The sequence below is a fragment of the Lynx canadensis genome, chromosome D1, assembly GCF_007474595.2.
Source record: "Lynx canadensis isolate LIC74 chromosome D1, mLynCan4.pri.v2, whole genome shotgun sequence".
In the NCBI taxonomy this organism is placed as follows: domain Eukaryota; kingdom Metazoa; phylum Chordata; class Mammalia; order Carnivora; family Felidae; genus Lynx; species Lynx canadensis.
Genome location: NC_044312.2, coordinates 18,773,923 through 18,792,520, shown reverse-complemented (window position 1 = coordinate 18,792,520; position 18,598 = coordinate 18,773,923). Strand labels below are relative to the sequence as shown.

At 49.3% G+C, this 18,598-nt stretch overlaps 1 protein-coding gene across 1 annotated transcript in view; it reads right to left on the bottom strand.

Annotated features, from left to right (window-relative positions):
- The window catches only part of SORL1 (sortilin related receptor 1), a 172,305-nt gene that overhangs the window by 39,135 nt on the left and 114,572 nt on the right, over positions 1-18,598 (bottom strand). Inside the window, 8 exon segments of the mRNA XM_030333675.1 lie at positions 468-602; positions 1,586-1,717; positions 3,283-3,414; positions 5,235-5,342; positions 8,328-8,453; positions 14,251-14,314; positions 14,316-14,371; positions 17,311-17,433. Of these exon segments, the coding sequence (XP_030189535.1) occupies positions 468-602; positions 1,586-1,717; positions 3,283-3,414; positions 5,235-5,342; positions 8,328-8,453; positions 14,251-14,314; positions 14,316-14,371; positions 17,311-17,433 (876 nt within the window).

Genomic DNA, 18,598 nt, shown 5'->3' with positions numbered 1-18,598 from the left:
GCACCCCCCTGAGACCCAGTTCGGACGTGAGAACGCCAGAAGGGAAGGTAACGAGCTTGCTTGCGTTCCACACCAGTGCTTCTCAGATGTAGTGAGGCACACTCGTCACCCGCAGGCCTTGTTAAAATGCAGATTCTGACTCAAAGGCAGCCTGGGGTGGGGTCAGACACTGCATCTCTAACAAGCCCCAAGCAGATGCGGAGGCCGCTGGTCCGAAGACCACACCTGCAGCAGCCAGGCTGCAGAGCGCTTTCCGGGGCCTGCAAAATACCTAGAAACCGGAGAAACCAGCCACACTGGTTTTCAAAGTGGGAGAGGACAGAAAAGAACTCAGAGTTATTACCCAACCCCCACCCCGGATCACTGAACCGGCCTGACAGTGAGGAGACAGAAGGACATTCTGTGCAGAAAGGTGGAAGGCAGTGTGCTGGTGACTCCTGGGCACGGGGCTGCCTCAGGACCCTTACCTCCACAGTCCTTCTCATCAGACCAGTCCTCACAGTCGTTCTCCCTGTCACACTTCCACCTGTTGGGGATGCAGTGGCCATTCTCACACTGGAACTCGAAGTAGCGGGAGCAGTTTGGGGCTTCTGTGGGGTTTTCTGGGGGAGAGGAACCACACAGTCAGTCACTAGCCCGGCACCAGGTGTGGACATAAAGGCCAAACAGATACCCAGGTCCCAGGGCAGCCTGCACAACCCTACCAGATACGGCGGGCGGGCAGCCAAAAAGATACATATCCACAAACAGAAGCCCGTCTTCCCGGATCCCAACTCGTGCTTCTCTGAACTAGGCTTCTGTATCTTACAAATAACGCCCGACTTTTTGACACTTTACCAAAGGGATGACCTAACTAGTGACGATGCCCCAACAAGGACAAAGACTCTATTAAGTTGCAGAATCTGTTCACTTATACGTGGAACTTAAGACACACGACAGATGAACGTAGGGGAAGGGAAGGAAAAATAAGATAAAGACAGAGAGGGAGGCAAACCATAAGAGACTCTTAAACGCAGAGAACAAAACCGAGGGTCGCTGGAGGGATTGTGGGTGGGCAGATGGGCTAAATGAGTCGGGGGCATTAAGGAAGACACTTGTTGGGATGAGCACTGGGTGTCACGTGTAAGAGATGAATCACTGGGTTCTACTCCTGAAGCCAAGACTACCCTGTATGTTAACTACCTGGAATTTAAATTTAAGGAAAAAAAAAAAAAACCCAAAACTGTGAAATCTGTAACTTTTCCTGGGGAGAGAGAAGCGCGCTCTGAAATATTTACCGTAATTCCTCTACCATATTCCCTAGACATAATGTGAACTTCCCAGCTGGGGAAAGAGAAGGAATGGGCATAAACATTCTCCCCCCGCCCCGACCCCGACCCGGCCCCCGACACTTCCTGGGGGGCAGGCTGCCCCCTCAAGACTCGATTCCTTACGTGGAGACTCGCTCGCCAGCTGGCAGGAACGAGTGCTGAGGACGGAGAAGGCAGAGCCTGCGTGGGAGCGTGCCGAGCGTGGCCCTCCTTGACCACAGGAGTCGCCGTGACCCAGAGGCTAGGGACAGGAGGCTGGAGGCCCGAGATCTTACCGCAGTTGGCTTCGTCAGAGTAGTCGCCGCAATCGTCCATGCCGTCGCATTTCCAAATCAAGCTGACGCACACTCCGTTTTGGCACTGGAAACTGAACTCATCGCACACCTTGTGGAACTCAGGGTCTTGGGCTAGGTAGGGAAGAAGGTTCCAGGTTACTGCCACACCGACGAGTTCGAAGGAGTGCCCCCACTTGGAAACAAGAGGGAAGGGCAAACGTCCTCCTCCAAGAGACAGACCAGCCACCGGGCGCCTTGACAGCAAAAGCCAACCGATGGCCTCGCCCCCCACCCCACCTGCTCAGACGGTGACTGTACTCGGAAACGGGGTCTTTGAAGAGGTGACGAAGTGAGGGGCGCCTGGGTGGCTCAGTCGGTGGGGCGTCCGACTTCGGCTCAGGTCATGATCTCGCGGTTCGTGAGTTCGAGCCCCGCGTCGGGCTCTGTGCTGACAGTTCAGAGCCTGGAGCCTGTTTCAGATTCTGTGTCTCCCCCTCTCTCTGTACCTCCCCCCACTCCCACTCTGTTTTCTCTCTCTCCCTCTCTCTCAAATAAATAAGTCACATTAGGGACACCTGGGTAGCTCAGTCAGTTAAGCGTCCAACTCTTGATTTCAGCTCAGGTCAGGTTATGATCTCATGGTTGGTGAGTTCGAGCCCCACGTCAGGCTCTGCACTGACAGTGTAGAATCTGCTTGGGATTCTCACTCTCTCTCTCTCTCTGTCCCTCTTCCCACTCGTGCTTGCTCTCTTTCTCTCTCTCAAAAATAAATTATTAAAAAAAAAAAAAAAAAAAAAGAAGTGATGAAGTTACAGTGACGTCATTAGGGTGGACCCTAATCTACTAAGACTGGTGTCCTTATAAGAAAAGGAAAGCAAGACACGGGTAGGCACGGTGAGGAGACCACGTGAGGGAGAAGGCAGCCATCAGCAAGCCATGGAAGAGAGCCTCAGAAGAACCAATCCTCCTGACATCTTGACCTCAAACTTGTGGCCTCTGGACGGTCAGAAAACACTTTTCTGTGGTTTTGAGCCACCCAGTCTGTGGGCTTCTGTGAAGGTGACCAGAGCTGACTAGAAGGAGTACCTACCACGGGCAGGGCCCTGTTTTAAGATGGGGGCTACAGGGGCACCTTGGGTGGCTCAGTCAGTTGAGCGCCTGACCCTTGGTTTCGGCTCAGGTCATGATCTCACGGTTTGTGGGTTCAAGCCCCGAGTCGAGCTTGGGATTCTCTCTCTCTGCCCGCCCCCCCCCCCCCCCCCCCGCACTGCCTCTGTCTCTCTCAAAAGAAATACACTTAAGAAAATGGGGCTACGGCAGTGAACAAAACAAAGGCCCTGTTCTCGTGAAGCCCACATTCCGGCAGGGGGAGACAGGCAGGCAAATAAATACACAGCGTGCCAAGGGCTGACTAGTGCCGGGAAGGCCACAGGAGCAAGATAAGGACGCTACAGAGCGATGGGGCGTGGGAAAGGCCTGTCGGAGAAGGTCCCGCTTGGGCCAAGACCTCGGACCTTCGGCGTCCCCCCCTTATACGTATACCAACGACCAAAGAGCAACACTTCTGAGGCCACAAAGGTAAGTCTTTCTCAGGAAGGGCAAGGCTGGGCGCTCGAGCAAGACCTGTAAACCTGAGTGGCCCGCTCCCCCCAGAGTGTCTCCAGTGGCTCGGCCACCTCCCCATCCAGCCCACTCACAGCATCCTGCGAACGTCGCGTCCTCGTCTGAGCCGTCGCGGCACTGGACGATCCCGTCACACACCATCGAGTGGAAAAGGCACTGCTGGCGGTTCTTGCACACAAAGTCCATGAAGCGCGTGCACAAGGGCTCTGGAAGGGGCCCGGGGAGGGGAGAAGGCGTCAGCAATTCAGAACTGGTGGGGCCCTCCCCGGCCCTGAGCAGATGCTCCCGGACGCGCGCGCATTCGGGACACGGTCACCAGAGGCATCATTTATTGCGCACTTCCTGCGTGCCAAGCCCTGGGTGAGAGCACCTGACACGGAAGTACATTAAGCTCTGAGGACAATGTTATGAGAGATTTTACTGTCCTGTTTTCCAAACGAGACCAGAGGGGACGGCGGCATTCAACGTTTGGCCAAGAGCACACGGTTAATGAGAGTGGAGCCAAATGGACACCCAGGCCTCTCCGACATCAGTGCTCGAGGTCTTCATCACCACACAGAACACGGACTCTCGGGGCGCCTGGGTGGCCCAGTCGTTTGAACGTCCGACTTCGGCTCAGGTCACGATCTCACGGTTGGTGAGTTCGAGCCCCGCGTCGGGCTCTGTGCTGACAGCTCAGAGTCTGAAGCCTGCTTCGGATTCTGTGTCTCCTCTCTCTCTCTCTCTCTCTGCCCCTCCCTGGCTTTGTTCTCTCTCTTACCAAAATAAATAAATGTAAAAAAAAAAAAAAAAAAAAGAAAAAAGAATATGGACTCTCTACTACTTTTTCTGTAAAGGACCAGTGTTATGGATGGAATTATCCCCCGACGATGCGTATGTTAAAGCCCTAATCCCCGGCGTAACTGTATTTGGAGACAGAACCCCTTTTAATTGCCTTTAAAGAGGTCATTAAGGTTAAAGGAATTCATGTGGGGGGGGGCCCTGGCCCAGTGTGGGCGGTGGCCTCCTAGGAAGAGACACCAGGGATGCAGGTGCAGACAAAATGCCATTGAGGACACAGCAAGGAGATGGCCTTTGGACTTGAACTGCAGCATCAGCCTGTCCCTGGGTCTCCAGCCTGCCAGCCTACCCTGCAGATTTCGGAACTCACCAGCCTTCAAAACTACATGAGCTGATTCCTGAAAAGAAATCTCTCTGTATATGACACACACGTCCTACTGGTTCTGTTTTCCTGGAGAACGGGGAGCGGCACAACCAGGGGGCAAGCTCTCAAGGTTCTGAGAGTCATACAGTCTCTACCACAACCACTCCACTCTGCTACAGTTGCACGGAAGCGGCAGGAGTGTCTGTGTTTACAGAAAACTTCAGTTAATAGGACAGGCCACGTACGGGCTGGCTTTCCACCCGCAAGGCCCGACTGCCACCCCTCCACTATTACATCAGTTCTGAACCTGGACTGCCCATCACAAACACCCGGGGCACTTTTTAAAGGTCCTGATGCTTACGGGGCGCCCTGGTGGCTCGGTCGGTTAAGCGTCCCACTTCGGCTCGGGTCACGATCTCGCGGTTCGTGACTTCGAGCCCCGCGTCAGGCTCTGTGCTGACAGCTCAGAGCCTGGAGCCCGCTTCTGCGTCTCCCTCTCTCTCTGCCCCTTCCCTACTTGTCTCTCTCTCTCTCTCTCTCTCTCAAAAATAAACATTAAAAAAAAAATCCCCACGCTCAGGCCATGCTCCAGAATTACATCAGAAATCTAGGGTTGGGAGGGATGGACCCAGGCAAAGCATACTCAGGCAGGAGCACCAGTGACCCGAGACAACCTCTACGAGTAGAAAGGAAACGGAGGGTAAGAGGGTCCCCCGGCCAAAAATGGTACCCGAGCGATAGTCAGCAACAGGGGAGTAGGAGAAGTAAGCGTTCAGTTCCAAACAATGGGCCAATCCCCAAACACACTGCGAAGAAGCGATAAGGTTCGCCGAGCTACAACCTCTTCCACGATCGCCCCGCCGCTGCCGGGAGGGGACTCACCACAGTGCTGCTCATCGGAGCCGTCCGAGCAGTCCCGCAGACCGTCACAATGCTTGCTGGAGGGGATGCAGGTGCCGTTCGGGCAGCGGAAGCCGTTACACTTCTTCTCTGAAATGCAACCCGACAACGGAGGGAAATGACGAAGAGGAAACAGGCAGGCATGCACACCCATCGTGGCAGGGGGGAGAGGGGACGGGTCTGTACCACCCCTCAGGAGGGTGGGAGGGTGGGCAGCGGCTGTCCCGATTGCAAGTGTACATGCGCCTTGAGCCGGCGATGCCGTTGGAAAAACGCCATCTGCCCACACAAGTGGAAAATCGGGTAGGTATAAGGCTATTCACCGAACACTCTTTGCAATACCCTGAGGACCACGTACGCGTCCCTCAACAGGGGACTCTGTAAGACCTTGTTGTACGTACAACTGGAGCACCAGATTGTTACAAAGGGACTGAAGAAGTAGTTAGTACTCTGTAAAAATGTGTCCTAGATACACGGCTGTGTGAAAAAAAAACCAAGGTGAGAAACAACACACATAGCATACGACTCGTGTAAAACAGCACAAGAATACACACTATATTTAAACGTGCACATACACACAAAAACATCCTACAAGGGTCTCCAACCAAAGTTTCCTACACGGACAGGGTGAGAGTCCGGCAGATGGGGAGAGAAATGTTTACCCCACACCTCGTGATACTTTTTTCCATCTTGAACCTGTTACCTACTCAAAAAACGGAGTATATGTTTCAAGAAAAGCTTCGGTGAATGAAAAAAAGAAAGGAGTTGCTGAATCCTGATTATAAACCCTGGTCTTTTAAAGCTCTCATAAATCACCATCTTATTCTTCAGGAATTCTAAGCCAAAGCCCTTTGGACAAAGTCCATCCTAGAAATGTTAAGAATCTTAGGTTTACACTTAGCAGAGAATTCTTAGTATGAGGTAACCCTTTCTCATGAACACAGAGCTGCTGCTGGCCACTAGGCTTAAATGTAAGTTCTAGCACGTGAGTCACGGGCCACTGCAAACCCAACTCTTAGGAGAATGGCTCCGGGAGGGGCATGTGTAAGGCAAGAAAATGTGTTTTCATCCCTAAAAAGCCATCATGCCTAGGAAATTATTCTAAGGACATCAAACAGAAACAGTGAGTGAGTACCATGAGTCAGGGAAATATTTAATGCCACTAACTATAAAAGCTTTCTATAAAAGTATAGAATTAAAATTACACGAGACAAACTCCCATTCATTATTACATTAGTGAAAACAACTAAAGAGATAAAATGTAAGATCAAGGGAGACTTGGGGAAACATACACTATGTTACTGATAGAGATGCCTCTGGCATAATCACTCGGAAACGCGATATGGCGACACTTAATGAGAATCATGAAAACACATCAGAACCCTTGACCCAGCAATTCCATACTGAGAAAACATATCATAACGAGTACCTTCAAGAAAAACTAAACCTTCGTTTCCAAAGAAGTGAATAATTTCACTACGTATAACAGTGTAAAATTAAAAACACGCTAATGCCAAACCAGGAAGCAACCAAGTAAACCACGTCAGAGAAATACAAAGTGAATATGCATCTGCCATGAAAATGCTAACTACAGAAAAATACAGATAGAGGCAAACATCTTTGTTTAATATGGTGACATGAGAGGAACAGAGTATGTGACGTGCAGACAATGACTACCATCCCATAAAGATCCGGAACGTATGGTGTAAAATAACAGGAAATATATAGATATATGGTCCTCTGCCCCTGGTTAGTGGCACAGAGCTCTTAAACCCGTATCATTTCCTAGGTGACAGGAATGTCCTTTGTTCTAATGGGGCAACTCTGGGTAGACTCCTGTGTAGCTTTAGGATAGGGGCTGATCACCAGAAAAACCATGCCATGACCAGAGGCTTGCAACTTTGAACCCCACTCCCCATCCTCCAGGAAGGGCCGAGGGCTAGAGACAGCTAATGATCAGTCATGCCTATGCCGTAAAGCCTCCATAAACATCCACAAGTATGGGGCTCAGAGAGCTTCCAGGTTGCTGAGCACAGAGAGGCTGGAGAAGTGACAGGTCTGGACAGGGCACGGAAGTTCCACATCCCCTTTCCTATACCTTGCCCTACACGTACCTTCCATCAGGACGTTCATTCTATCCTTTTTCAATCAAGTAGGAAATGTGCTTCCCTGAATTCTGTGAGCCATTCTAGCAAATCGATGAACCCAAGGGAGGGGACGTGGGAATGTGGATTTATGGCCGGTCGGTCAGAAGTTCAGGTGGCAATTTGAGGCTTGTGACTGGCATCTGAAGTCGGGGGGGCGGCGTTGGGGACCAAACCCTTCCCCTGTAAGGTCTCACACTATCCCAAGGGAGACAAAGTAAGGAATGAATTAACTGTGGGACACCCAGCTGGTACTGAAGAATTGCTTAGTGTGGAAAACACACATTTGGTGGCCAAGAAATGTTGAAGTATTCTGTGAGCAGAATATTGAGAGCAGAGGAGAAACACGGGGGACTGGTTTCTGACAGACATTATAGAGAAAAGGATAAGGAGAGGGAACCTTAAAGATATTTGGTATAAAAGAGGATTTCATACATTGTGTTCGTGTCATAGCTATTTGGTGAAGGTAACTGATGACCTCGGAATTCTCTTCTAAATCACTTATGCTGAAAATGTTCTACCTTCGGGGAAGGGTCCATTTTACCAAAGGACCATAACAGAGAACTCTCAGTCATAAAGTACGCTATTTATAGAGAAACCGTTGGCTAAGTTCTGGCAGAACCCTGGCAATTTCCGTCCTTGGTGACTGCAGTTAGCACTCTGGGTGCGTTCATTGGTTTCCACTGCTTTGCTTCAAAGTTGCGATGGAAAAGCAATGAGGCCAAATGGCTTGCCTGACAATGAAGACCGTATCACACACCCCTTTACACGTCCTGCGCGATGCCATACAGAACCTGGGCGGGCTTCTTTGGTTGTCAGAGTGGGCAGAGAGGAACAGTGGAGCAGAACTCCCCGGCCCATCTGTGGCCTCTTTTCCCGACCAGCAGACACCGGGGAAGCTCCAGGGGAAGGCTGGAGCGTTTGCATTTACCGCACTTCACGGGATCCTCATCAGAACCGTCCTGGCAATCCATGTCGCCATCACACGCCCACCGCTGGGGGATACAGTGCCCGTTGTGACACTGGAAGTTGGAGGCTTCGCAGGTGTGGTAGATGGCTGCCGGCAAAAGGGGAGAGAGAGTGCGTGAATGTCGCCCTCATTGCCGCTCCCCCACCAACCACCCAGGGGCTGACTAAAGAGACACCGCACTGGGTCAAAAGGTACGCGTGGGGAGCACCCGAGCTCCTCCCTGGCCAGGAGCTAGGCACCTGGGGCCGCCCTGAAGGTGGGGGGCAGCCTCCTGATGAAGCAATCACTTGGCTCTGTGGGTCTGGAAATGTTATACAAGTGCAGATGTACACGTTAAAAACAACAACCAAAAAAAATCATTTGCTTTTCACAACCACCTACGATGTAAGGATTATTCCCCGTCCACAGGTGAGAAACAGCCTCAGAGAAATGAAGAAACTCGCCCACGTTCACAAAGACGATTAAGTAATGGCTCCAGGGCTATCCCAGCCCACAGCCTGTGCTGCCCCTGCTCCGTCTTGCCACTTCATCTTCTCCCATAAACCCACCCACTCTTGCAGATTCTGTGGGACAAGGAGGGGCGGCGGGTGCTCAGGAGACTGGCCCTAGACCCGGTCCAGCCACCGTGCGGGGGGCCTCAGTCTCATCATCGATGCTGACACATAAGGACCCTGGTCGGCTCTGACAGGCTGTCATTTTATAATTCTAAACCAACTACCCAATTTCAGATGGGGAAAACCTCAGCTCCAAAGGGCACAGAAGATTTATCCAGGCTCACAAAGAAAAGGTCCCAGGACCTCCCAGACTCGTCTAACCTTTCTCGACAGTCAGGAGTGACATCCACCAGCCAACAATAAATACGTGGTGTCCCGACAATCATTTCAAAAGAGGCAAGTAGAACAGAGCTATTGTTATAACCGAACAGCCCTAGCTGCATACGTAGGCTGAGGCCACCTGGAAGTCCTTTAGCAACTTCTCGAAGCCCTGATCAAAGGCTGGTTCAGACGCAGACTGGGTGCCTTGAACCCAACCAACACGACTAAACCACCTTCTCCATGAGAGTTGCCCTTCCTCCACTGAAACAGAAAGCCACTTGTGTCTGTTCATGGCCGAATGAAAGCCAAGCCTGGCCTTTTTGACAACTGACATAAAATAATACCACCGAGATAGATGAGCCCTCTGTTAGCTGAACTGTGTGGACAGGATGTCTGTGCAACCCAGGAGGCAAAACAAACAAAAGTGGGTTACTGAGTGCATACTGTAGTTATTTATTCAATCAAGATGGTTGGCAACTGCTACTCAAGGGTTGGGAAAATTGGCTTCCAACGCCCTCGAGAATTTCTACTGAATTTGAGGCTATTTTTTGCAGCAGTCGGAAATACAAAGAACCTGATCTTTCAAGCCACTTTAACACAAGTGGTGGTCCATTATCTGCTGTCTTCCTCTCTCTCTGAAGACCAAGCATATATGCATAGCATGCAAACAGGTCTACAGGAAGTTTCAATATTTTACAACCTTTGGTACAAGGAATCCATTAAACATCTTTTTTTTAAATATACTTATCTGGTAAGAGGAGTAACAGGGCACATGATTTTTTGCCCCAGTAAACAGCCATTGCCTGGAATACTTCTTGATCTGTTGGTTTTCCAAGTCTGACAGCCCTTGAAAATATTCCTCAGCAAAGCCTTGCTCACTTTCATAAAATATGCTGTTGCCTAAGCTCATTACCATACTGATCTACTTGTTATTATTCAGCTTATGCATTTCACTTTTAATTGAAAGCAATTTCAGAGTGCTAATGGAGTTTCCAAATGACCATTCTGGGAGGCATGTCTGAGATCTCCAAAATCTATCACAGGAGCTGCACTCAGAAAGACTCATCAGTTTGCACAATTTCATTTTAAGTGGCCAGGTATGAATGCAATGCTTAACACATTCTCTTTTTCTGAATTTTCCCACCTCCTGAGTAACTTATTAGCTCTCTGACAATAAGTGTCTAGTAAAGAATACATGTTCAATTAATACTTTTTTTTTTTAATCACAGGGATAGAAGAGATGGACTTTAATACAGACTAAAGAACTGGGGAAGAAAAATTAGGAATCCTTCACACGGCAGGATTCACTGTGACTATAAGAATGGATGGGCTAATGGGGTAAATGACCATGAAATTAGAGCATCCTGGTTTCTAATAGAGGCCATTATCCCACACCTTACTCTCTGACTTGGACAGATCTTCTATGACTCAGCAGGACCCTCTGGAATACCCGATGGAAATTATTAACCAAATACAAGTGGGGGGCAGAAGGGATGAATGAATTAATGCGGTAGGAAAGCACTGCCACATTCAACACACAGCACTGGACTATTAGGAAGAGAACGAGGGAACACAAATGAGAATATCAATATAACTTCAATGATTAATGAAATAAAAGTAATAATGTAAAGCATAAAGAAAAGAGACAGAATTCTAGATATAAAAATATAGTCACGGGGTGCCCAGGGGTGGCTCAGTCAGTGAAGTGTCCAACTTCGGCTCAGGTCATGATCTCACGGATCGTGAGTTTGAGCCCCACATTGGGCTCTTTACCGTCAGCACAGAGCCCACTTTGGATCCTCTCTCTCTGCCCCTCCCCTGTTCTCTCTCTCTCTCTCTCAAAAATAAGCTTAAAAAAATGTATATATAGTCATGGAAATAATAATAGCTCAGTGGATTTGTGTAACAGCCCATTAGATTTAGCTGAAAAGAGAACTGTTGAACTGGAAGAGAAGTCTGAGGAAGTAACCGAGACTATAGATAGTCATAAAGAGTCATAAAGAGACAGGGGATACAAAAACAGGAACCATGAACAACAGAAGGGCACAGTCCAACAAAATGGTGACAGTAACTGCTGAAGACCAAAGCAGAGAAAGTAGCAAATAGAGCTGAAAGATCATGGCTGTAGTTCCCCAGAATCGATGAAAACAGATCCTCAGACCCGAGAAGGAAAACAAGTCTCAAGAGCAGGACAAATAAAAATAATTCCACACCTAGATGGGGGAAGCTGCACACCAGCCACAAGACAAGCGAATCAACAAGAACCTACAGATAACTCGAGAGGAAAGAATGTCTGATTGTTGTTTGAACACATCACCCGACAGGAGAAATCAAATCAACACAGAAGAGGCCAGAAGGAAACAGAATGATTTCGTCAAGATACCTGCGGAAAATTACCACAAACCCAGAAGCCCAGATCCATCTGAATTCAGGATTTGAGAGCAGCAAAATAAAGACACGTTTATATAAACAAAACTTAAAAGAGTTTACCACTCACGGACTCCTGCTGCAAGAAATGGAGAAGGATGTACTTGGAAGGGAGGCATCAGATACAAGAAGCAGTGATAAATGGTTACTAAAATATAATAGCAATGGCTAATATTAGGATTTTAAAAATGAGGAAAATAAATACTAAGTATTTACTGAGTCTGTAGTCTTGGGACCATGTGCAGCGACTGGAATCCAGGCATTCTGAGGAGAGGCGGATGTTACTAGAAAGACACACGAGACGTCTAAGCGTAACCGCTAATACAACAGAAATCAAGTTTAAGTTCAAAATTCCATTCAGGGAGGGTGGGGAGAAGGCAATAAGGAAATTCAATCCCATGAAAGGAAAAAGCAGGGGGGGGGAGAGGAGCAGAGACCTTGCACGCAAGCTGAGGCCGACAGGAAGTCAGTCGACCCCGATCTATTTTCCCTGGCTTTGCAGATGACTTAATTTGTTAGGTCAGGAAATGAAGTGACACGCCAATACATCCTAATGAGCTCACAGCTGACCGCCATCGATTCGGAGATGACAGGGAAGGAGAATCATCTTTAAATAGCTTTGGAAGAACAGCCATGGGGACAGGGGAGCAGGTGAGGTGCAAACACTCTACATTTTCCCCAGACAGCCCTGCCAGAAAAAAATCAGAGAGGAAAATCAGGAGTCTACGGTGAGCCCACCCATAGAAACGGGTTGATAATTCATCCCGGAAGATCAGCACATGCTGCTGAAACACAAAATTGACTAACGCGGTTGTGCTAACAAGATGTTCAATCATTTGCACTTTACAAACTGCAATGCCCAAGTGCACCCCTCTAATTTATTACCCAATCATCCACCCAAACCCACAGCTTCCAGACAGCACTCGTGGTTCCTGGGCTGACGGCAATTCCTTCACGGACCTTGGTTTTTCCTCCTTCTATGGGCCATGCTCATGTTTGGAGAGAAGCGTTTTCCTGCAGTGCCCCCAGAACAGAGGTTCAGACACTGACAGATCACACCAGAAAGGACAAAGGGCAAGTTCAGGGTAAGTTTGCAAGGGGACAGAATTTGGTAACATCACAGATCATCCTGTGGGACGACAGGGCATTTGGGGAGGGCCATGTACTCTTTAAGGCCGCAGGAGGTCACCTCGAAACTAAGATGACTACAGAAAAGCAGTTGTGTAAATTACCAAATTGACAAAAGTTCCCTGAACAGGCACTCTTCCCAGGGGCTGGTCAGTGGGAGAACACAAAGGGGTCAAAGGTCATTTTCTGCCCTACAGGAACCAAATCTAAACTAAGCATCAGGACACAAGTTGTCTCTATTTACATTGGGATCTGATCACATAACCTTCTTTTTATTTTGCTTTTTACACACTCGTAGGCATGCTTCGAGCTCCCAGATGCTGGGCAGTGTAGGAACCGGTGGGGCACGTGGGGGGCGAGGGAGATTAAGACAGGGCCTTGGAAGTCCCGCCACAAGAGCCACGATCCACACCGCATGAATGACAAGTTAATGCAGTTAACAGTGATTGAAAACCAAAGCCAAGAAGCAGATCTGCCCTCCCCATGACGGAATGGGTATGTGAAAACCACCCTAGCCCCATCACTGGAGAGATTTAAACGTAGAACTGAGTGAATTTCAAGAAGTTGCAGAGAAAATTTACTCATCAGGCAGTGGATCAGTCTTTGTTTTCCCCCTCCACAGCGTTCCCAATTCTTTTTCTCCTCCACTCCACCATAATGTAAATGGGCCCCATTCATTCATTCATTCATTCACTCATTCATTCATAAAAAGTAGTATAATGAACATGAGTGAACCCATCACTCAACAGAAGAAATTTCAAAACATTCCCTCCACATCACACCGCCCAGCCTTTCTCTCATATCCTCATGCTCTTTCCAACTTTATTTTTTCATAAAATCTTGCCCCAAAGGGTACACAGTACACTTTAGGCTTTCACTGTTGGGGAATTCTCTGATGCTCCCCATTCAAAAACCTGAGCTAGGAGCGCCTGGGCGGCTCAGGTGGTTAAGCGTCTGACTTTACGCTCAGGTCGTGATCTCACAGTTCATGGGTTCGAGCCCCACGTCAGGCTCTGTGCTGCCAGCTCAGAGCCTGGAGCCTGCTTCAGATTCTTGTGTTTCTCTCTCCCTCTCTCTCTGCCCCTCCCCCATTCATGCTCTGTCTCTCTCTCTCTCGCTCTCTCTCTCAAAATAAATAAACATTAAAAAAAAAAAATCAAACCACGAGCTAGTCCAGTGCTACCCCATGTAGGGTCCCCAGACAAGGGACCAAGTCTGTCAACTGTGTATTAACGGTCAAGAAGAAATAAGCTTGAGCCAGAATGTGAACGACTGTATCAAGATACCCGTTTAGTCAATCCTTTTTTCACAGCAAGACCTTCTCCATGAAGAAAGCAGGATGTTGGTTTACCCATCGGCACAGCTCATCACAGACCAGCTCTCTGAGAAGCAGCCAATTGGCTGATTGTCTACAGTCCAGTTCTCAGAGCCTAGAGTCTAGGATCACGTAGGGCGCAAGGCTAACCAGCGCACATACAGACAAGTGCCGTTCAGGGAGAGCAGGAAGTACTGACCGGTGCATGTTGCTTCATCAGACCAGTCTCTGCAGTCGTTGTCCCCGTCACACACCCAGGAGGATGCGGATGCACATGCCCGAACTGCAGTTGTATTCGTCACTCCGGCACTGGTGCATTTCTGCAGGAGAGACCACAGACACACAGCCGTGGGGACAAAGCCTCGCTCATGATTCCATTCTGGCGCCAGAGCCCCTAAGGGTTAGCAGGGCACGCGTTATCCGCATTATCACCCGTTATCCAGACATAGCACGGGCTTGCCCCCAGGGATTTGCAAGGCCGCTGAGGATTGATTCCAGCTAGTGTGCTGCAAATGGGGTACGGGTGCCCCGAGATACTCCTGCTGCTGGTTGCCTCAGAAAAGAACAGGGTTATTCTCGGCACCACTCTGCAAATATTACCACTGTCTATGACTGCTGCGATGGGAAGGTTGGGGGCGATGCTCTAGTTGTCCAAAAAGCAGAATTCTCAAGAAACAGAAGCCTTCTAGTATCAGCCTGTGGTTTCAGAAAGGGGGTTGTGAGAACTCCAAGGGGGCTGATTAGGATGCGATGCTCAGATAGGGGAACGTGAGGTCAGTGCCGAGCTCCCGAAACACAGGAACTGGGGAGCTTCTGTGGGCAGAGCTCCAGGGATGTTGGCCGGCCGGCTGTCTCTAGAAAGGTTGGGGTCCTCAGGCAAATGAGCCCGTGCAGCCTGGCCAAGACTTGCAAGCAGGCTTCCCTGGCAACACCATTTACAGGACCTGGGACTATCCTTTAAAACAGAACTTTCAAATGGAATTAAAAAAAAAATTTTTTTTTAAGTTTATTAATTGAGAGAGACAGTGAGAGCGAGTGGGGGAGGGGCAGAGAGAGAGAGAGGAGAGACAGAATCCCAAGCAGGCTCTGAGCTGTCAGCGTGGAGCCCGACACAGAGCTCGAACCCACCAACTGTTGAGATCGTGACCTGAATCGAAACCAAGAGTCAGACGCTCAACTGACTGAGCCTCTCAGGCGCCCCTGAAATGGAGTTTTAAAATTCTACGTGGGGCACCTGGGTGGCTCGGTGAGTGAGCATCCGACTTCGGCTCAGGTCATGATCTCATGGTTCATGAGTTTCAGCCCCGCGTTGGGCTCTGTGGTGATGGCTCAGAGCCTAGAGTCTGCTTCAGATTCTGTGTCTCCCTCCCTCTGTCCCTCCCCTGCTCACACTCTGTGTGTGTGTGTGTGTGTGTGTGTGTGTGTGTGTGCGTGTCTCAAAAGTAAATAAACATTAAAAAAAAAAAAAGATTCTATGAAAACAGAGGTAGCCAAGTCTGAGTTGCCCTCATTCAGGAGACAAGTTGAAGGTGAAGTTGGGGATTCAGATATTTAAGAGGACCTGGCTCTGAGGATGTCAGGGACTGACACCCCAGGATGGACTCAGGAGACACTAGCATGAACGGGCTCATGAAGGGAGAATCCGGCCATCAGATGGTCAAACGTGTGCCCAGTGAGTGACACCACTGGGGTCTCCTTCCTACCAAGCTGTGCCCTTCACCCCTCTGAGGGCGCAGAGGAGGAGATGGGAGAAATGCAGGGAGAACAGCACTGGATCCCGAAGACTGCTTTCCAGAACTTCCTATGTCTACAGAGATGAGGGAAAATGACGTGATCCCACAAAATTCCTCGGAGAGCCAGGCTAGGAGCATTTCCCCTGCTCTCCTCATTTCAGTCCCTGGGGTCAAACTGCCTGCTGGTGAGAATAGCAGGCCCCATCTGTAAGCACAGGCACAGCCTGACCGGACCTGCCCCGTGGGTGGGCAGAGAGAACTGGCACGGCCACACCAACTCGTCACGATGTCTGGGGTCAGCGTCTGGCCTCCGTTCTCACTTCCCTTTCATGGCCAGGATCCCTCCAATCTGGTACACTGTGTGCACTGTGTAATGTCTCCTCCTTGCACAGTCAGCGACGCTGAGTTGGGTACCAGAGGCATTCACCAAGACAGGCCTCGTGAACCGGGCAGGGCCGGTGCCGGGCAGCAGCGGGGGTGGGGTGGGAAACAAGGCTCCGGGTTCCTACTCTGACACAAAGTAATAGTGTCACCTGAAATATGTCCCTTCGGTCACTTAATTGGAAACTGAAAGGACTTGAACTAGAGAACTCCTTATCACGCCTTGCAATTCCGCTAATTTTTCTAAATGTAAAAATCTCCATTCGGGAAACAGATGTTCAAACAACGTTCGTACCATCTGCTGGGCTTCTAACAGAGTTTACTTGAGTTAGATTGGTTTTAAAAAACGTTGACAAAGGTATTGATCTGTGTGTTCGGGAGGCTAATCTCACAGCCGCCCAGATGTGTGGGCCAAGTCTGTTCCGCATACAGCTGTTACGAACCACCTAAATTCATTTAGAAATCTTCCTCACTATCATATTCATGCTTACAGAGCCTCTGCAAGGTACAAGCAGCGGCTGTTATTTTTTGAATGAATCATTCCTACCATGGTGGTCATGCAGCTGGGATATCATAAACCCAGAGACGCTTTCAGAAATCCTGCATCAGGGCGCCTGGTGACACACAACCGGCACAATCGGTTAAGCGTCCAACTCTTGATCTCAGCTCAGGTCATGATCTCATGGTCTGTGAGTTCGAGCCCCGTGCGGGGCTCTGCGTTCGTGGCACAGAGCCTGCTTGGGATTCTGCATCTTCCTCTCTCTCTGTCCCTACCCTGTTTGCACACACACTCTCTATTTTTCAAAATAAATAAATAAACTTCTTTAAAAAAATTTAAAGAAAAGGAAAAGGAAAGAAAGGAAAAGAAAAGAAAGAAAAAGAAAAGAAGGAAAGGAAAAGAAAGAAAGAAAAGAAAGAAAAGAAAGAAAAGAAAAAGAAAGAAAGAAAGAAAAGAAAGGAAAAGAAAAGAAAGGAAAAGAAAAAAAAAAGAAAAGAAAAGAAAAGAAAAGAAAAGAAAAGAAAAAGAAAAGAAAAGAAAGGAAAGAAAGGAAAATAAATTCTGCATCTGTAACCCACAACAGCCCAGTGAGCAAAGAGAGCCACCCTGCTCAGGAACGGGGCTCCTGGACGTCGTGTCTCCTTACCACAATGACTTTCATCGCTATTGTCTCCACAGTCATCCTCGAGGTCACATTTGTAGGAGAGGGGGATGCAGGTCCCGGACTCCTGGCAACGGAACTGGGTATCCGGATCACAAACGGTAGTAGCTAAGATAGGAGACACAACATACTCGTTAGGAACAATTCATTCCCCCTGCCAAACACAAACATTTCCCTGGAAAGCCAACCAAGGGGGGGGGGGGGGGGGAACATGAGAACCTGAAATTTACAACCAAGGGAGATCAGAGCGTGTCTTTCGGTAGACAGCTTCCAGATGGGAACCGGGCTGGGAAAGTGAGAAACCACCATCCAGCTGGGAGAGAGACTGATGGCTGGACTACGTCCTACGATCCGCTCCGACACGGAGGGGTCTTCCTAAGTAAGTGGCAGAAACACCTTCATCTAGAAAAACTACCATTAAGAAGCCCGATGTTGCACAAGAAGCTGGCACCTCCTCGTCTCGATGACACAGCGAGTGTTGGGCAAGGATTCTGCAGCGGGCACGCGGTCCCCGTTGTCAGGCTTCAAATCCTGGCTCCGCCTCTGCCTCAAGCAATTAACTTTAACCTCCTTGAGCCCGTTTCCTGCACAGCAGGAAGAGGATAAGGTGATGGGGCCAAGTGCTGTGATGACAGAAAGACTAGATACGGATCTCTCGGTTCTGTTATCTACCACTTACTTATGTAACCTAACCGTCCTGTGCCTCTGTGTTCTCCATTGTAATGTGGAAATCGTACAATACCTACCCTGTGACAGGCTTGTGAAAATAAATAAGGAAACAGGTTTGGGACCAGAGCCCATTAGATAGGCTGTAAAATAGAAGAGGCTCCCACCAGATGTCACGTCTCTTCCTTGTCCTTCCTCTGCCCGACTGCATCCGAACGGGTACAGATTCCTCTCCCTCTTTGGAACAGAACTTATTTGAAGGTGAGCACAACCCCCTGACCCCAGCCAAAGACCCTCCAGGAAAGGCTGCTCTCGGAAGCAGCTGACACACAAGGTAGGATGTGACAGAAGAGAATCCTGGGGCAGAGGGTGGGGCTGTGCCGTGAAACGAAAAGCCAGCGCTGCCGTGACACATCCCCAGCAGCTCTTATTTGAGGCTCCATTTCTTCTCTGTAATTGAGCTCATGGTGGGAGGCAGAGGATGAATGCAAAAATGACAAGGCTGCAGGGGATTCATGTCAAAACCCAGAGCGCCTGACAGCTACCCAGCGCAGGAGTGTGTGTGCGCAGGAGGGAGATGAACTGACAGGATGCCTCCCTGCCACGC